Source organism: Aquarana catesbeiana, linkage group LG01, assembly GCF_042186555.1.
Source record: "Aquarana catesbeiana isolate 2022-GZ linkage group LG01, ASM4218655v1, whole genome shotgun sequence".
Lineage (NCBI taxonomy): Eukaryota > Metazoa > Chordata > Amphibia > Anura > Ranidae > Aquarana > Aquarana catesbeiana.
This window is the reverse complement of record NC_133324.1, coordinates 870,852,931-870,864,525: the sequence shown is the minus strand read 5'-3', so window position 1 is coordinate 870,864,525 and position 11,595 is coordinate 870,852,931. Positions and strand designations below refer to the sequence as shown.

Sequence of the window (11,595 nt, the reverse complement as noted above, 5' to 3'; positions counted from 1 at the left end):
CCCTTCGTTTGCTTAAATTAAAAAAAAAAAAAAAAAAAAGAACGTACAGTAAAATCCTAAGCATTCAGGATGATATAACCCAGAAATTGTTACTGAATATCTGATCTTGTAGAACAACCTAAAAAATAATGTGAAGCCAACAGACAAAAAATGAAAGTGAAAGTGAACATGGAAGTTGATAGAGGAAATAGAGAGAGTTTCATAAATTACTTTGTATCAAGTTGTCATGTCTAATTTTTTTCCTAAATTAATTAACTCAGTTCTTTCCCATGTTGCAGTGCTGGTCTCCTCTGGTCTCTTTCAGTCACATCCTGTCTACAAGTACATGCACACACTAGGGCAATGGCTCAACATCATTGCTGTGGACTGGATCCTCGATAGTGACAACAGTTTATAGTACCTTCGCTATGTGCGTTGGCCCAGCAGCTCATAGTCTTTAGCAGGAGTGCAATACGATGTATGTAATACGATGGCAACACAGGAGCACAACAGGAAATTGTCATGTTATAACAGAAAGTGTCTGAACAAGGACTTTAATGGCAGGACTACCAGGTAATATTTTGAAAGAAAGCTGGAGATTTCAGAATATGAAAAGAACTTTTGAAATTACAATAACTACTGGGTTTGATTTAGGCGTGCAGCAGCCAGAAGTAAGCCTAGGTGGCATTCAGAAAAAGAATATCTGCAGATCAGGAGCATAGGAGTGTTTACAGTAACACTGCAATATGTCCAAATTTTAAGGATCTGCAGAACTCTCTCTTAAAATCACCCTACATGCTCACCTTAATTCTGGGTCCATGCTCACTGGCTTATTTAATCTTCAGAGTGCCTGGGGATTTCTGAAATCCTGGTGCTCCATCATGCAAATATCAACTACACAGCTCCCTCTTCAATAAGTAGCTAGCTTCCCCCTGCCCTTGCACCTTCATTATGGCCAGTAAGGCCATCAATCAATTTTGGCAGGCAATAGAAAAGGTATAGGGGTTGTAGAAGGTGGGTCAGTTATCAAGCAGAAAGTTGTGTGATGGATAATTTCATCATAGTGTGCAACTGCTTTGGAGATCAACAGAGTTTCTGACGATAAACTAAACTAGTGAGTAAACCTTACAAGAAGGATCTACCTTTGATAAGCATGGATGTTTTCAAGCTGGTATGAGACCGGCTTCACATTTATTCATCAACCTCATAAATTGCTATTTCACACAACTGGTATAGTGCTTTTGGATTTATAAAACTGGACTAGTACACAAACTATCAGTCATAGGTAAACATTTTCTTTATTACTTCTGTATGTTCTATAAGCATCCAATAATGTAGAATATTTGGTAATCATTAAAATGTTTGGAAATCTACTGTATTCATTTTGTTTTTGCAAATTAGCCTCTCAGAGTTCTATTTTATTTTTGAGAAAATGCCTTTTTTCTTTGTGAAAAAAAAAAAAAATTATATATATATGTATATTTATATATAAATAATCAAACAATTAGCAATGAAAATAATATTTATTTTTAATCTAAGGTGTAGACAGTTCTGATGCTTTACTTACCCCAAATTGTTTCTTGACCTGAGCAAGATACTAACATACAAATTTAAAAAAAATTCAGGTGGGAAACATTTTTCAGAAGATAACACAAATGCAACCATTAAAAAAAAAAAAAAAAAAGTGTCTCACTACATCACCGTCAATAGAATATAAATTTTCAGATTTAAGTCAAAAAGTTTCAGGCATCTATTTCGGTGTTTATTTCAAGTATGCATTTGAACTTACTGATATGTGTAGTGTATATTATACATTCTTGATTGCATATCTTAGAGACACAATGAAATACAAAATGATGAGGTCTAACAAAGTGTTCTATAAAACACATAGAACCGCATTTATTATACATTTTGTAGCAATTGTTTTAAAAATCCTTTTAAATTTCAGTGTGTAAACTATTTTCCTTACCAGGATGATCATTTTTGCTAGATATGCAAATATGTGTAATAAGACATCTACTTAATGAAAATTAAACAAGCAAAACTTTATAGTGGTTACAAAGTTTTTTAAAAAATAACTAGATCTTTTAATGCAAAAGAAGAATCAATCCAAAATCAGCTAAGTTATGGAAAGATGGCAGATGATGGACTTACAGACTTATTTTTTTTATCCCCTTTAGTCCAAAGCTGACATCTTTTCACCAGAGTCTCTAGCTCCACCCATTTGCCACAGCCATTACAAGGAAGCCTCAATTCCCTGTACGATTTCCTATTTATGTAATCTTATGTGGAATGTAGTAGGAGTGATGTGCACAGATCTGGGGAATCTGGTAATTTGCAAGAGATTCAAGAGGTGGATGAAAGTACTGCACACTATCCTTTCACTGAAACGTCTTCTTTCATATAGAATTTGCCTAAAAGTTGACTGAAGTGGTGAAGCCTTTACACCATAGATCCTTAAAAGGAATTCATAGACTGTAGTGATCTTGGTAAGTGGAAACTGCAACCTGATCTCAACACCTAAACCTCAGAGAAAGGATGACATTTGCAGATTTACCCCTGCAATTTCCCAACATTAAGACTCTAGTTGTGAATGGAAGCAGCCTTAAAACAATAAAAAACGAAATAAAAGATTACAATTTTAAAACTGCTTTAAGATCTGTAGTCTAGTTCTATGCAACCCTCTAGGTCCCATTGGGCCAACAATAGTCAGCTGGCAAAAAAATATCTAGTCGACAGGTTTCGCAATCATTACCTGAAACAGCTGAAAATGATAGGATGGGTTGATAACCATCTAATGTCTATGGGATAAAATGACTATAGTACCACATACCTTCTGCAGTTTTTATTTTTATAAAATGTTGCTCTTCATAGATCTTTTAAATAAGCTATAGTACCTTGTGTTTACAAAGGTCGTAAAACTACCTCTTTAAGATATACTGGAGAAATGAAAAAAGGTCCAGCACAACATTCCATTCTGAATGATTAAAATTAAATATTGTACATTCAGGACATCACACATTACCTAATTTTGTCAGAAGTAAAGAAATAAAAAAAATCTGATTTTCTTTCCCTCCCCCAAAAAACAGCCAAAAAAGAAAAGTTAAGAGTATGCCTTCCTGTGTTCTGTCTACATTCAGTTTGAGGTTCTTAGAATGCTAAATTATGAGTGCCAGCATTGCTGAACCAAATACATCCTTTGGTTTCACCATGTCACCTCAGTCATATGTATATATTGTACGTAAATACAGAAAACATTGGTTGCCGGTATCGATGTAACACTTTGAAAAGACGCCATTCTCTGCTTCTTCTATTGCTCTAAGGCAATCTCTATAGCAGTTGCGTAAAGGCATGGGTATGCTGCAGAGGATTCTGAACACTCTTTTTTAATTTAGATTTTCTAGTGTGTGGTCTGAGCCTTGGCCTCGTGCCAACCTGGCTGACTGCTGCTTCATAAAACAAAATATTGTATGATGTTTTTGAAACATCAAAATGCACTATCAAGATTGTCGCTGTTAGAATGAAGGACATGGTGAACCGCTGGTCTGTGCAATCGTAGAAATCACTTGTAAGCTCCATGATTCAGACCAACTGTACTTTCACTGGATCTCACACATGGAACTCCGAGGAGGGTTGACCATTCTGGTGACTGGCTCTTGACTGTAGTTTACAATGTCAGCCTTCACAACTCTCTGCAATCACATACAATAAGGACATTAAGATGTATTTCAGTCAAAATGTGATTAAGATTAACAAGATAATGTAGCATAATGGTTTAAAAGCAGCCAACACAAGTTTTTTCCTTTTTTTTGACACGAAGGCCAACCATAGAATGTGCAAATTTCTTTCCTGCAACCACGGGTCATCAACACAAACAGTGCTGACAGGTGAATACCTCCTTCCGAGCAATTGTCTGCTCCCAGTGGAATAGTGATTATTGCTAGCGGCTATAGCAGCAGCCAGCAATTATTGCAAGTAAATCCAGCAGGCTGGTTGCAAACATCCCTTGTAATAGGAATGGTGTGTGATCGGTCCTCTTTCTGGAGAGATGTGAGGTCTATAAGACCCCACATCTCTCCTCTAGGCTGGAAAGCATCAGATCAAAAAAAAAAAAGAAATGAAAAAAAATGAACAATCTGATGCTTTCCTGCCAAGTCCCAGACATGGTTTACTTACGCCGGCCCGGACGTGACATCATAACGTCGTGCCTGGGCCTCTGAGAGTCATAGAGATTGTTGGGGACCATCTGTCCCTCGAAAATCTCTATGGCTAACTTCCACCGGCGGCGTATTCTTTTTCCGAGTCGCAGATCGTACGGGCGACCCAGGAGAAGCACCGGAGGGCAGGGGGAGGGGGGGGCGTGCCCACCCACTGCCTGTAAGAACGATCAAGCAGCTGAACAGCTGCTATGATTGTTCTTATGCTGAAGCTTGTAGCTGCAGGCATCATTCAGGTATCACCACTGAAAGACCAGGATGTCATATGACGGCCAGCAGTCGGCAAGTGGTTAATTCCTGCTGCAGCATGTGTACACCTTTGGCTGCTGCCTCAGCAGCTATAGGGGGAAGGGATTGAGGGGCAGTAAAGCCAGGATCCAACCGCAGGGTTTTACCACTGCCCAACTTTACTTGTGTACAAGTCCTAAGGGTGCCCCTGCTGAATGCAACTAAGGGCTCATTTACAAGTGCAGCAGGCACTGCTGCTTCTCCAAAAAACAATCCAAGTGTGTTCAACAGGTGGTGGAAATGTGATATGTAGCCTCCTCACCACCCGATTTAAACCCATGATTGCCGTGCAATGCACCCGATTGCGACACAGTAGTACGGCAATTAGAGGTTTAAATCAGGTGTGAGGAGGTGGCACTGTGCCCGGTGATCTTTGACTTCTCCCATGTTGTTCAGGTAGATCGCCACCTCTTTAATGTTGCCTACCCCTGCCCTAGACCTAAACAAGCAAATATCCCTTGCAGTGAGGGACAACTTTTTTGTTGCCTGGAGCTGAGCTTTAAGGAGAAGGAAGACATTAGTATGTCTGAAATAAAGAAGAGGATGAGGATTCATTTGTGGATCAGTTCAGCATGTACTGTAAGTTAAAATCACAACACTTGCTGTAATGAGGCTCGTACTAATGTAATGGCGCTAGATGTCTTGAATCAAGTGCCCGGAATGTCTTTTTTTTTTTAAATGATATATTTCAGCTTCTAGTTAACAAGGAAGCACTAGGAGTATCTACCATTTGTAATACCTCCATTTACTGCAATGAGCAGATTTTACTCTGAGAGTTTGCAGAGTTCAACAGTGCACTGTCTTCTGGATAGTTCACTATTTCTGCCTTTACAATACGCTGCCAAGTCGATGTCAACATTACAACCGAAGGTAAAAGGAATGATCATGCAGATGAAGAAAGGAAAGAAAGAGAGAGATAAAAACAAAAGTCAGTTGAAAAAACAACAGCTGGATAAGAAATATGACAAAAAATTATGAAAGGTGGATGAGAGAATAACAGAACATGAAAAACATGCAATTAAAAAAAAAAAAAAAAAATGTAGAAATATATTTAGGCTTCATGCACACTAGCATATTTTATAATCTCAAAAAAAAACTTTAAAAAAAAAGGTGATAATGAAGTTTTTGTGCCGGCTTGTAGTAGCATTTAAGTAGCTTTTAGGAGTGTTTAGGAGTATTATCGTTTTTACACTACATGAAGAAAAATGCTCAAAAAAATTGTTAGGAGCTTTTTAGCAGCGTTTAGGAGCATTTAGCATTTTTTTTTTGGCCTGGAAAACGGTCTCAAAAACATTTTTTTTCTTCTCCTAAATGCTGAAGCTTGAAAAATGCTTCTAGTATAAAAAAGTGTGCATGAACACATAGGATAACACGATTAAGCTTCTAGGAGCAGAAAAAAATGTTCATAATAGCTTCTATGAGCTTAAAAACCGCTAGTGTGCATGGAGCCTACAACACTTATAATGGCCACTGCATACATGTAAAATCTTTCATTTTTTATGCTGCTAGTCCTTGCTTCTAAAAGATTGCCCTATGCTATGCACCTGCTTTGTCCTGAAGGATGCACCCTTTTCTCAGGCTACACTTATTTCTCTAGGTTAGTAGTTAACAAGTTCAGTTTCTCGGCAGAAAGAAAACATGAACTTGTGAACAATAGAATAAAATTGAGTGCCAACTGCACTTTTTTTTAAGGTGCATTCATTTTGTGGCTTCTAGGACCAGTCTAGCCCTGCTCTATAAGGTTTCTGCTCTGATGCTGCTTGCTCAGTCACTCCTTCTATTGCCCAGTCCATGAAATCTGTTTCAGCCACAGAGAAAAATATGTTATGAAATAAGCAGCCCGGTCTAATTTCTGTAGCCATGGATGTGACTCCTACTGTGACTTTGAAAAAATGTGCCAGGGATTATGGGAAATTAAGGGATCTGTTTAGCCAAAACTGATATTTCACCTTAGATTGTATTAGACATGTGCACTGCCGAAAAATGTGTTTGTTTTCGTTTCATTAAGTTTTTTTTTTTCGTTTTTTTCGGGTCATTTGTGAAATTCGTAAATCTGGAAGTAAGAACGAACGAAAATCTGAAAATTCAAAATAATAGTTAACTAACTAATGATAACTAACTATTAAATGATAGATATTGGATTTTCTTTTCAAAGGTGGCTGTTATTCAACGTAACGAATAGGAATTTATCCAAAGTTATGAATTTTTCCAAAATAACGAATGCCGCATCTAAACAAATGGAACGGAACAAATTACTAATAAATAATAATAATAATAAAAAGTTATTTTTATTATTGTTATTATTATTAATTAGTTAAGTTCCATTCTTTTAGATACGGCATTCGTTATTTCGGATAATTTCTTACTTTGGATAAATTTGTATTCGGTATGTTCACTAATAGCCAAATTTTAAATGAAATCCCACTACCTGTAATTTAATAGTTAGTAATAGTTAAGTTAATATTAGTTAGTTATTATTTCAGATATTTGAATTTTCGGGTTTTCGAATTTTCTGATTTTTGTTCTTTCGAATTTTCGTTCTTATTTTTGGATTTTCGGATCTTTGAATTTCCGAAGCTCCGCATTTTTTAATTTCCGGATTTTTGAATTTTGAATTAACGAATATTCGAATTACGAATATTCTGAAAAATTATGTTAAATGGTTTTGAGTTAATTCTTATATTTCCAAATTAACTAATTTGTCGAAATTCGTTAAAAAACGAATTTGGAACTAAACAAATTGCACATGTCTAGATTGTACACTCCTTGAGGACAGAGACTAATGTGAATGTACAACATGTAAAAGTGTATAACACTACTTGTGATAAATACATTCGCTGTTCACACTGAATGAGACTCTCCTTCATAAAAAGAATTAGAAGTAGCTAGATAGCGCAGTTGAAAATAACCCTATCAACTGTTCAACAAATAATACACTATACATATGGACTAAATAGAACATTTGCCTGGAATTACTAAATCTTTCATGCAAACAAGGGAATGATGTACAGAGGTTTAGGTTATCTACAAACAATTGCAGTTCATTTGTAGAGGGCCAGGGTGAAGTACTGTTATCTATCATGCCAAGATATCAAGTCTTCAGCTAGTGTAAGAAAATCATCAAGTAATTAACTGCGCTCAACATGTTCACTTAAACACTACAACGTACAAACATTTCAGCTGTCAATTAACATTTTTAGGATTTAAATGTATGCTTGAAAAACACAAGCTGTAATTGCTTGCATAATGTATGAAGTCAAATTAAGTCAGTTAACAGTTTATAAGATACGTAACTGTTTCCAAACATTAGTGCAACAAACTGAGAATAACGTCAGACTGCAGAAAACATGTTGACATTTAATGGGGAAAAAAAGGACTTTTTTTTGATGCATGTAATCAGTGAAATGATGAAGTTTACCAATAAGCTGCGCAAACTGTTAACAATATATAAATACTTTATAATAATAATATGTTTTCTTTATCTGAATAAATGTCAATGATAAACTAGCAAATGTCTCACTGAAAGGTACTGGAGATCCTCTGTGTTGCAGCAATCTTCTTTCTTAGGAGACCAACAAGTGCTTGCAGTGTGTGAGAACTGCTCATTACCCTTTCTCCATAGACAAGGGAACACATAAAGCCTGGTTGCACTGAGTTTTTCAAACATCTGAGCAATACCAAGATTTTCCAGCAGCCAAAAGGAGATGAAAACTATAATATAGCAATAGCTACCTACCCAGTCTTTTCAAAGATTGCTTCAGATCCAAAATTTTGGCCAGAAGAGGAATAGAGCTAAAATATTCGATTGGAGACATGTTCTGTTGACACCTTTCTAAGACAGGATTTCCCTCACTTTAAAGGGATTTAATCAGATGTTATGTCTACAGCACAGAAAAAGCGAGGAATTCTCTCCAATAGGACACGGATGAAAAAAGAAAAAAAAAATGGATGAACTATTAGGGCATCAATAGCACTATTAAAGCATAACGGGTTTGTCATGCATCCCCCTAAAATTTATTAAAAAGACTAATACTGACAAAAGTATAAAAACAACAGGAATTCAATACAGTTCCTCATCCAGCGCCCCGGCGTTCGTGCTGACATCACCGCTATCACCTCCGCCCGATGTACGTTGCCCCAGGGATGAGGTCTCTTATGACATGTATGTCGGGCGGAGGACATAGCAGTAATATCAGCACGCCCGCCGGGGAGCTGGATGAGGAACTGTATTGAATGCCTGTTGTTTTTATACTTTTGTGAGTATTAGTCTTTTTAATAAATTTGAATCAATTGGTGGACGCTGCGCAATGAATATTTCTTTCCTCTTCTCATATGCATCTTGCTCTATTTTACAGTGTGGGACTAACACTTTGTGGAGAGATCTGGAGAGTCTTAATAGGGGATTGCATATCCACGGTTTTAACCTTATCCTAAATGGGACTATTTCTCATCTGCATATTTATTTTTTGATTTTGCTCATTTTTTCTGGCATGATTACACAAACTTTATCAATTTGAATTTACTTTATTGGTTTGATCTATTTATTTATTTATAGGCTATGGCAAACGAGAAAATCCGGACAGCCGCACTCCAGGAAATAATAATCCAAATCTTTTTATTTTAAAATCAGGAACACATCAGATATAGGACATCATGGACAGAATGTACAGATCATAGGCTAACGCGTTTCGCACTTAGCTATGAGTAAGCACTTGGATAAGTGCGAAACGCGTTAGCCTATGATCTGTACATTCTGTCCATGATGTCCTGTATCTGATGTGTTCTTGATTTTAAAATAAAAAGATTTGGATTATTATTTCCTGGAGTGCGGCTGTTCGGATTTTCTCGTTTGCCATAGCCTCTATCAGCACTAGCCAGCACCTGGAACCTCTCATCCCTGGAGAGTAAGATCAGCTCTACACCTGGTGAGATCTAAATCAGTGCGGGAGTAACCTTTATTTATTTATGTTTATGTGATGAACTTACTTACATTGCCTTTGCACTATTATGCACTTTATGACTGACTGACTGATTTGCACTTTTATTTATTTTTCTGTAAAAAAAACTTAATTATGCACACACAGGAACTTTTAGTGACAGCACAACACTTTTCCTTTTTTATACTCAGAGATGCGCCTTGACCTCCAGAAAACATAGAATGCTGGACACAGATGACATTCTGTCAATAACCTGCATATATAACCAATGATAGACAGGATCCTAGTAAAGTGCTGGATGAGAAAAAAGCCCCATTCCGCATAAGAAATTTTCACTTAATGTATCCAGGTAAAGGAGGACCACCATTCTGATTTTATCCAGGCTGCCCCTCAAAATCATGAGTAGAGTCAGAGTCTGCCCAATAAGACTCAGCACCCCACCAGACTAGCAGCCCGAGTAGCCCCCCATAATAAATTATTGACAAGTTCTGTCTTCTTTAATCCAGCAACTATCTGGCCCTATCTCAAATTGTCATAAGGTCAAGGTAGATTTCAAAAGCTTTTCAAAAATCATAATAAAAAAAATGCACAACTTAACCCCTTGGCGCCAACCATCTGAAAATATGCAGCCTCTCAGGATGTGGTCCTTGGCGCCGCATATTTGTGTGAATTGGTGTAAATACAGCTGTGCCGAGAGCCCGCCGCGCTCTCAGCACAGACAGGCGGCTAACAGAAAGTTCCTGACCGCTACTTGCGACTGGGAGCTTTCCAATCATGTGACCGCCGTGACAGCCAATCACAGCAGTCACATGATCACATGATCATAAACCCCACCCCGGCATCCTAAACCTATTAAAGGGCTAGGAGGAGCCGGCGCCAATTGATTATTAATAAAAAAAAAGACACAAAATGTTTCACCACACCCCACGCAGCATCATCAGAGGTAAAATAACAAACAGGTGGAGGTTTCAACCATACCCTACTCATGTAAAAAAAAGTACTGGATGAAATTATACTTTAAGTTATTGTAATTGTTCATATGAAGAAAGGTCGCTGCTTGGGGCTTGATCTATGTTTTAGGCCTTCATGTAGTTGGCGCTTCATGTACTGAAATTTGTCTTCTATTCATTTACATCTTTGCCTAGGATCATCAGAGCACACCTATGTTTAGTCTGTAGTGTGTAAAGGTATCCAAAATGAGTGGTAAATGCACAAATATAGACAAACTTTGAATGCAGTATAGTCCTTTAAACCTCAGATGTGCCTCTGTGTGCGCAGATGTGCCTTGATGTGTACTAAAAGCTATGTCCCCTGGAATCCTTCCATCCCCACCCAGTAGCTGACTACTATCTAGGGGGACAGAAGCTTCTTCTAACTTGAGCTGAGACTGCTGTAGGGGACCAAGGATCCCAGAAAACCAGCAAGAACGCCATCATTCAAATGCAGTGCATATATAAAACTTAGTTCAAACATAGCACAGAATATTTGAAGTGTTAGAATTTTTTTAACCTGTGGATCTGTTAATAATCTTGATGAAGAAACGGAGTCCTCCAAAAGTTTTTATTTAGCTACTAAAAGGTATAACTTTGTTAAAATGTTTGCCCCTTTTAGCCTTATTTATTTCTGGGTAGTACAGACCAATAATAATTTTTAATATTTTTATTAAAGCAGAACTAAATAACATGATAAAAATAAAAAGTGCGTCAAAATATAAACAAAAATAGCTTTTACTCAAACATTAAACTTCTATCTAGAGATTTCCCCCAAAGTACATTTTTTGCTACTAAATGTCCTTGGTCCTATAGACACAGCAACATTCAACCTACTTCCTCTGAGTTCAGGTCATCTAGGACCTGCCCCAGCCTGTGACTAAACAGTGAAAGGAGAAAAAAGCACAATGATGAGCTCATCTCTCTGCTTTCTCTTCCAATCAGCATTCTTCTTGTGAGCACATGAATGGATTGGCTTCTTGTACTGCTTATTCCTCTGCAGTAAAATACATTTAATTAAAAGTTCACCTTTGGGAACATGTTGCATGGTACATCCATTTTTCGGGTGGTACATGTAATATGTCCCCTCGCCTGCAGCTGCTCCCCGATTCCCCCCCCCCCCTCCGTGACATCTGGCCAGGGATCTGCATCCCGCACCCGCTTTCACTATTTGAAAAGAGTTCT

The 11,595-nt window shown here is 37.4% G+C and overlaps 1 protein-coding gene across 2 annotated transcripts in view; it reads right to left on the bottom strand.

Moving 5' to 3' along the window:
- Nucleotides 1-1,719: 1,719 nt before the first annotated feature.
- The window catches only part of RAB28 (RAB28, member RAS oncogene family), a 175,395-nt gene continuing 165,519 nt past the window's right edge, over nucleotides 1,720-11,595 (bottom strand). The window contains exons 7-8 of one of the 2 annotated variants that reach the window (XM_073610032.1): nucleotides 5,224-5,322; nucleotides 1,720-3,671 (exon numbers count right to left, since the gene is read on the bottom strand). In XM_073610032.1, the coding sequence (XP_073466133.1) occupies nucleotides 5,230-5,322 (93 nt within the window). In that variant the 3' untranslated portion in view covers nucleotides 1,720-3,671; nucleotides 5,224-5,229. The remainder of the gene's footprint in view (nucleotides 3,672-5,223; nucleotides 5,323-11,595) is intronic. The other variant, XM_073610024.1, reaches the window with a different exon arrangement.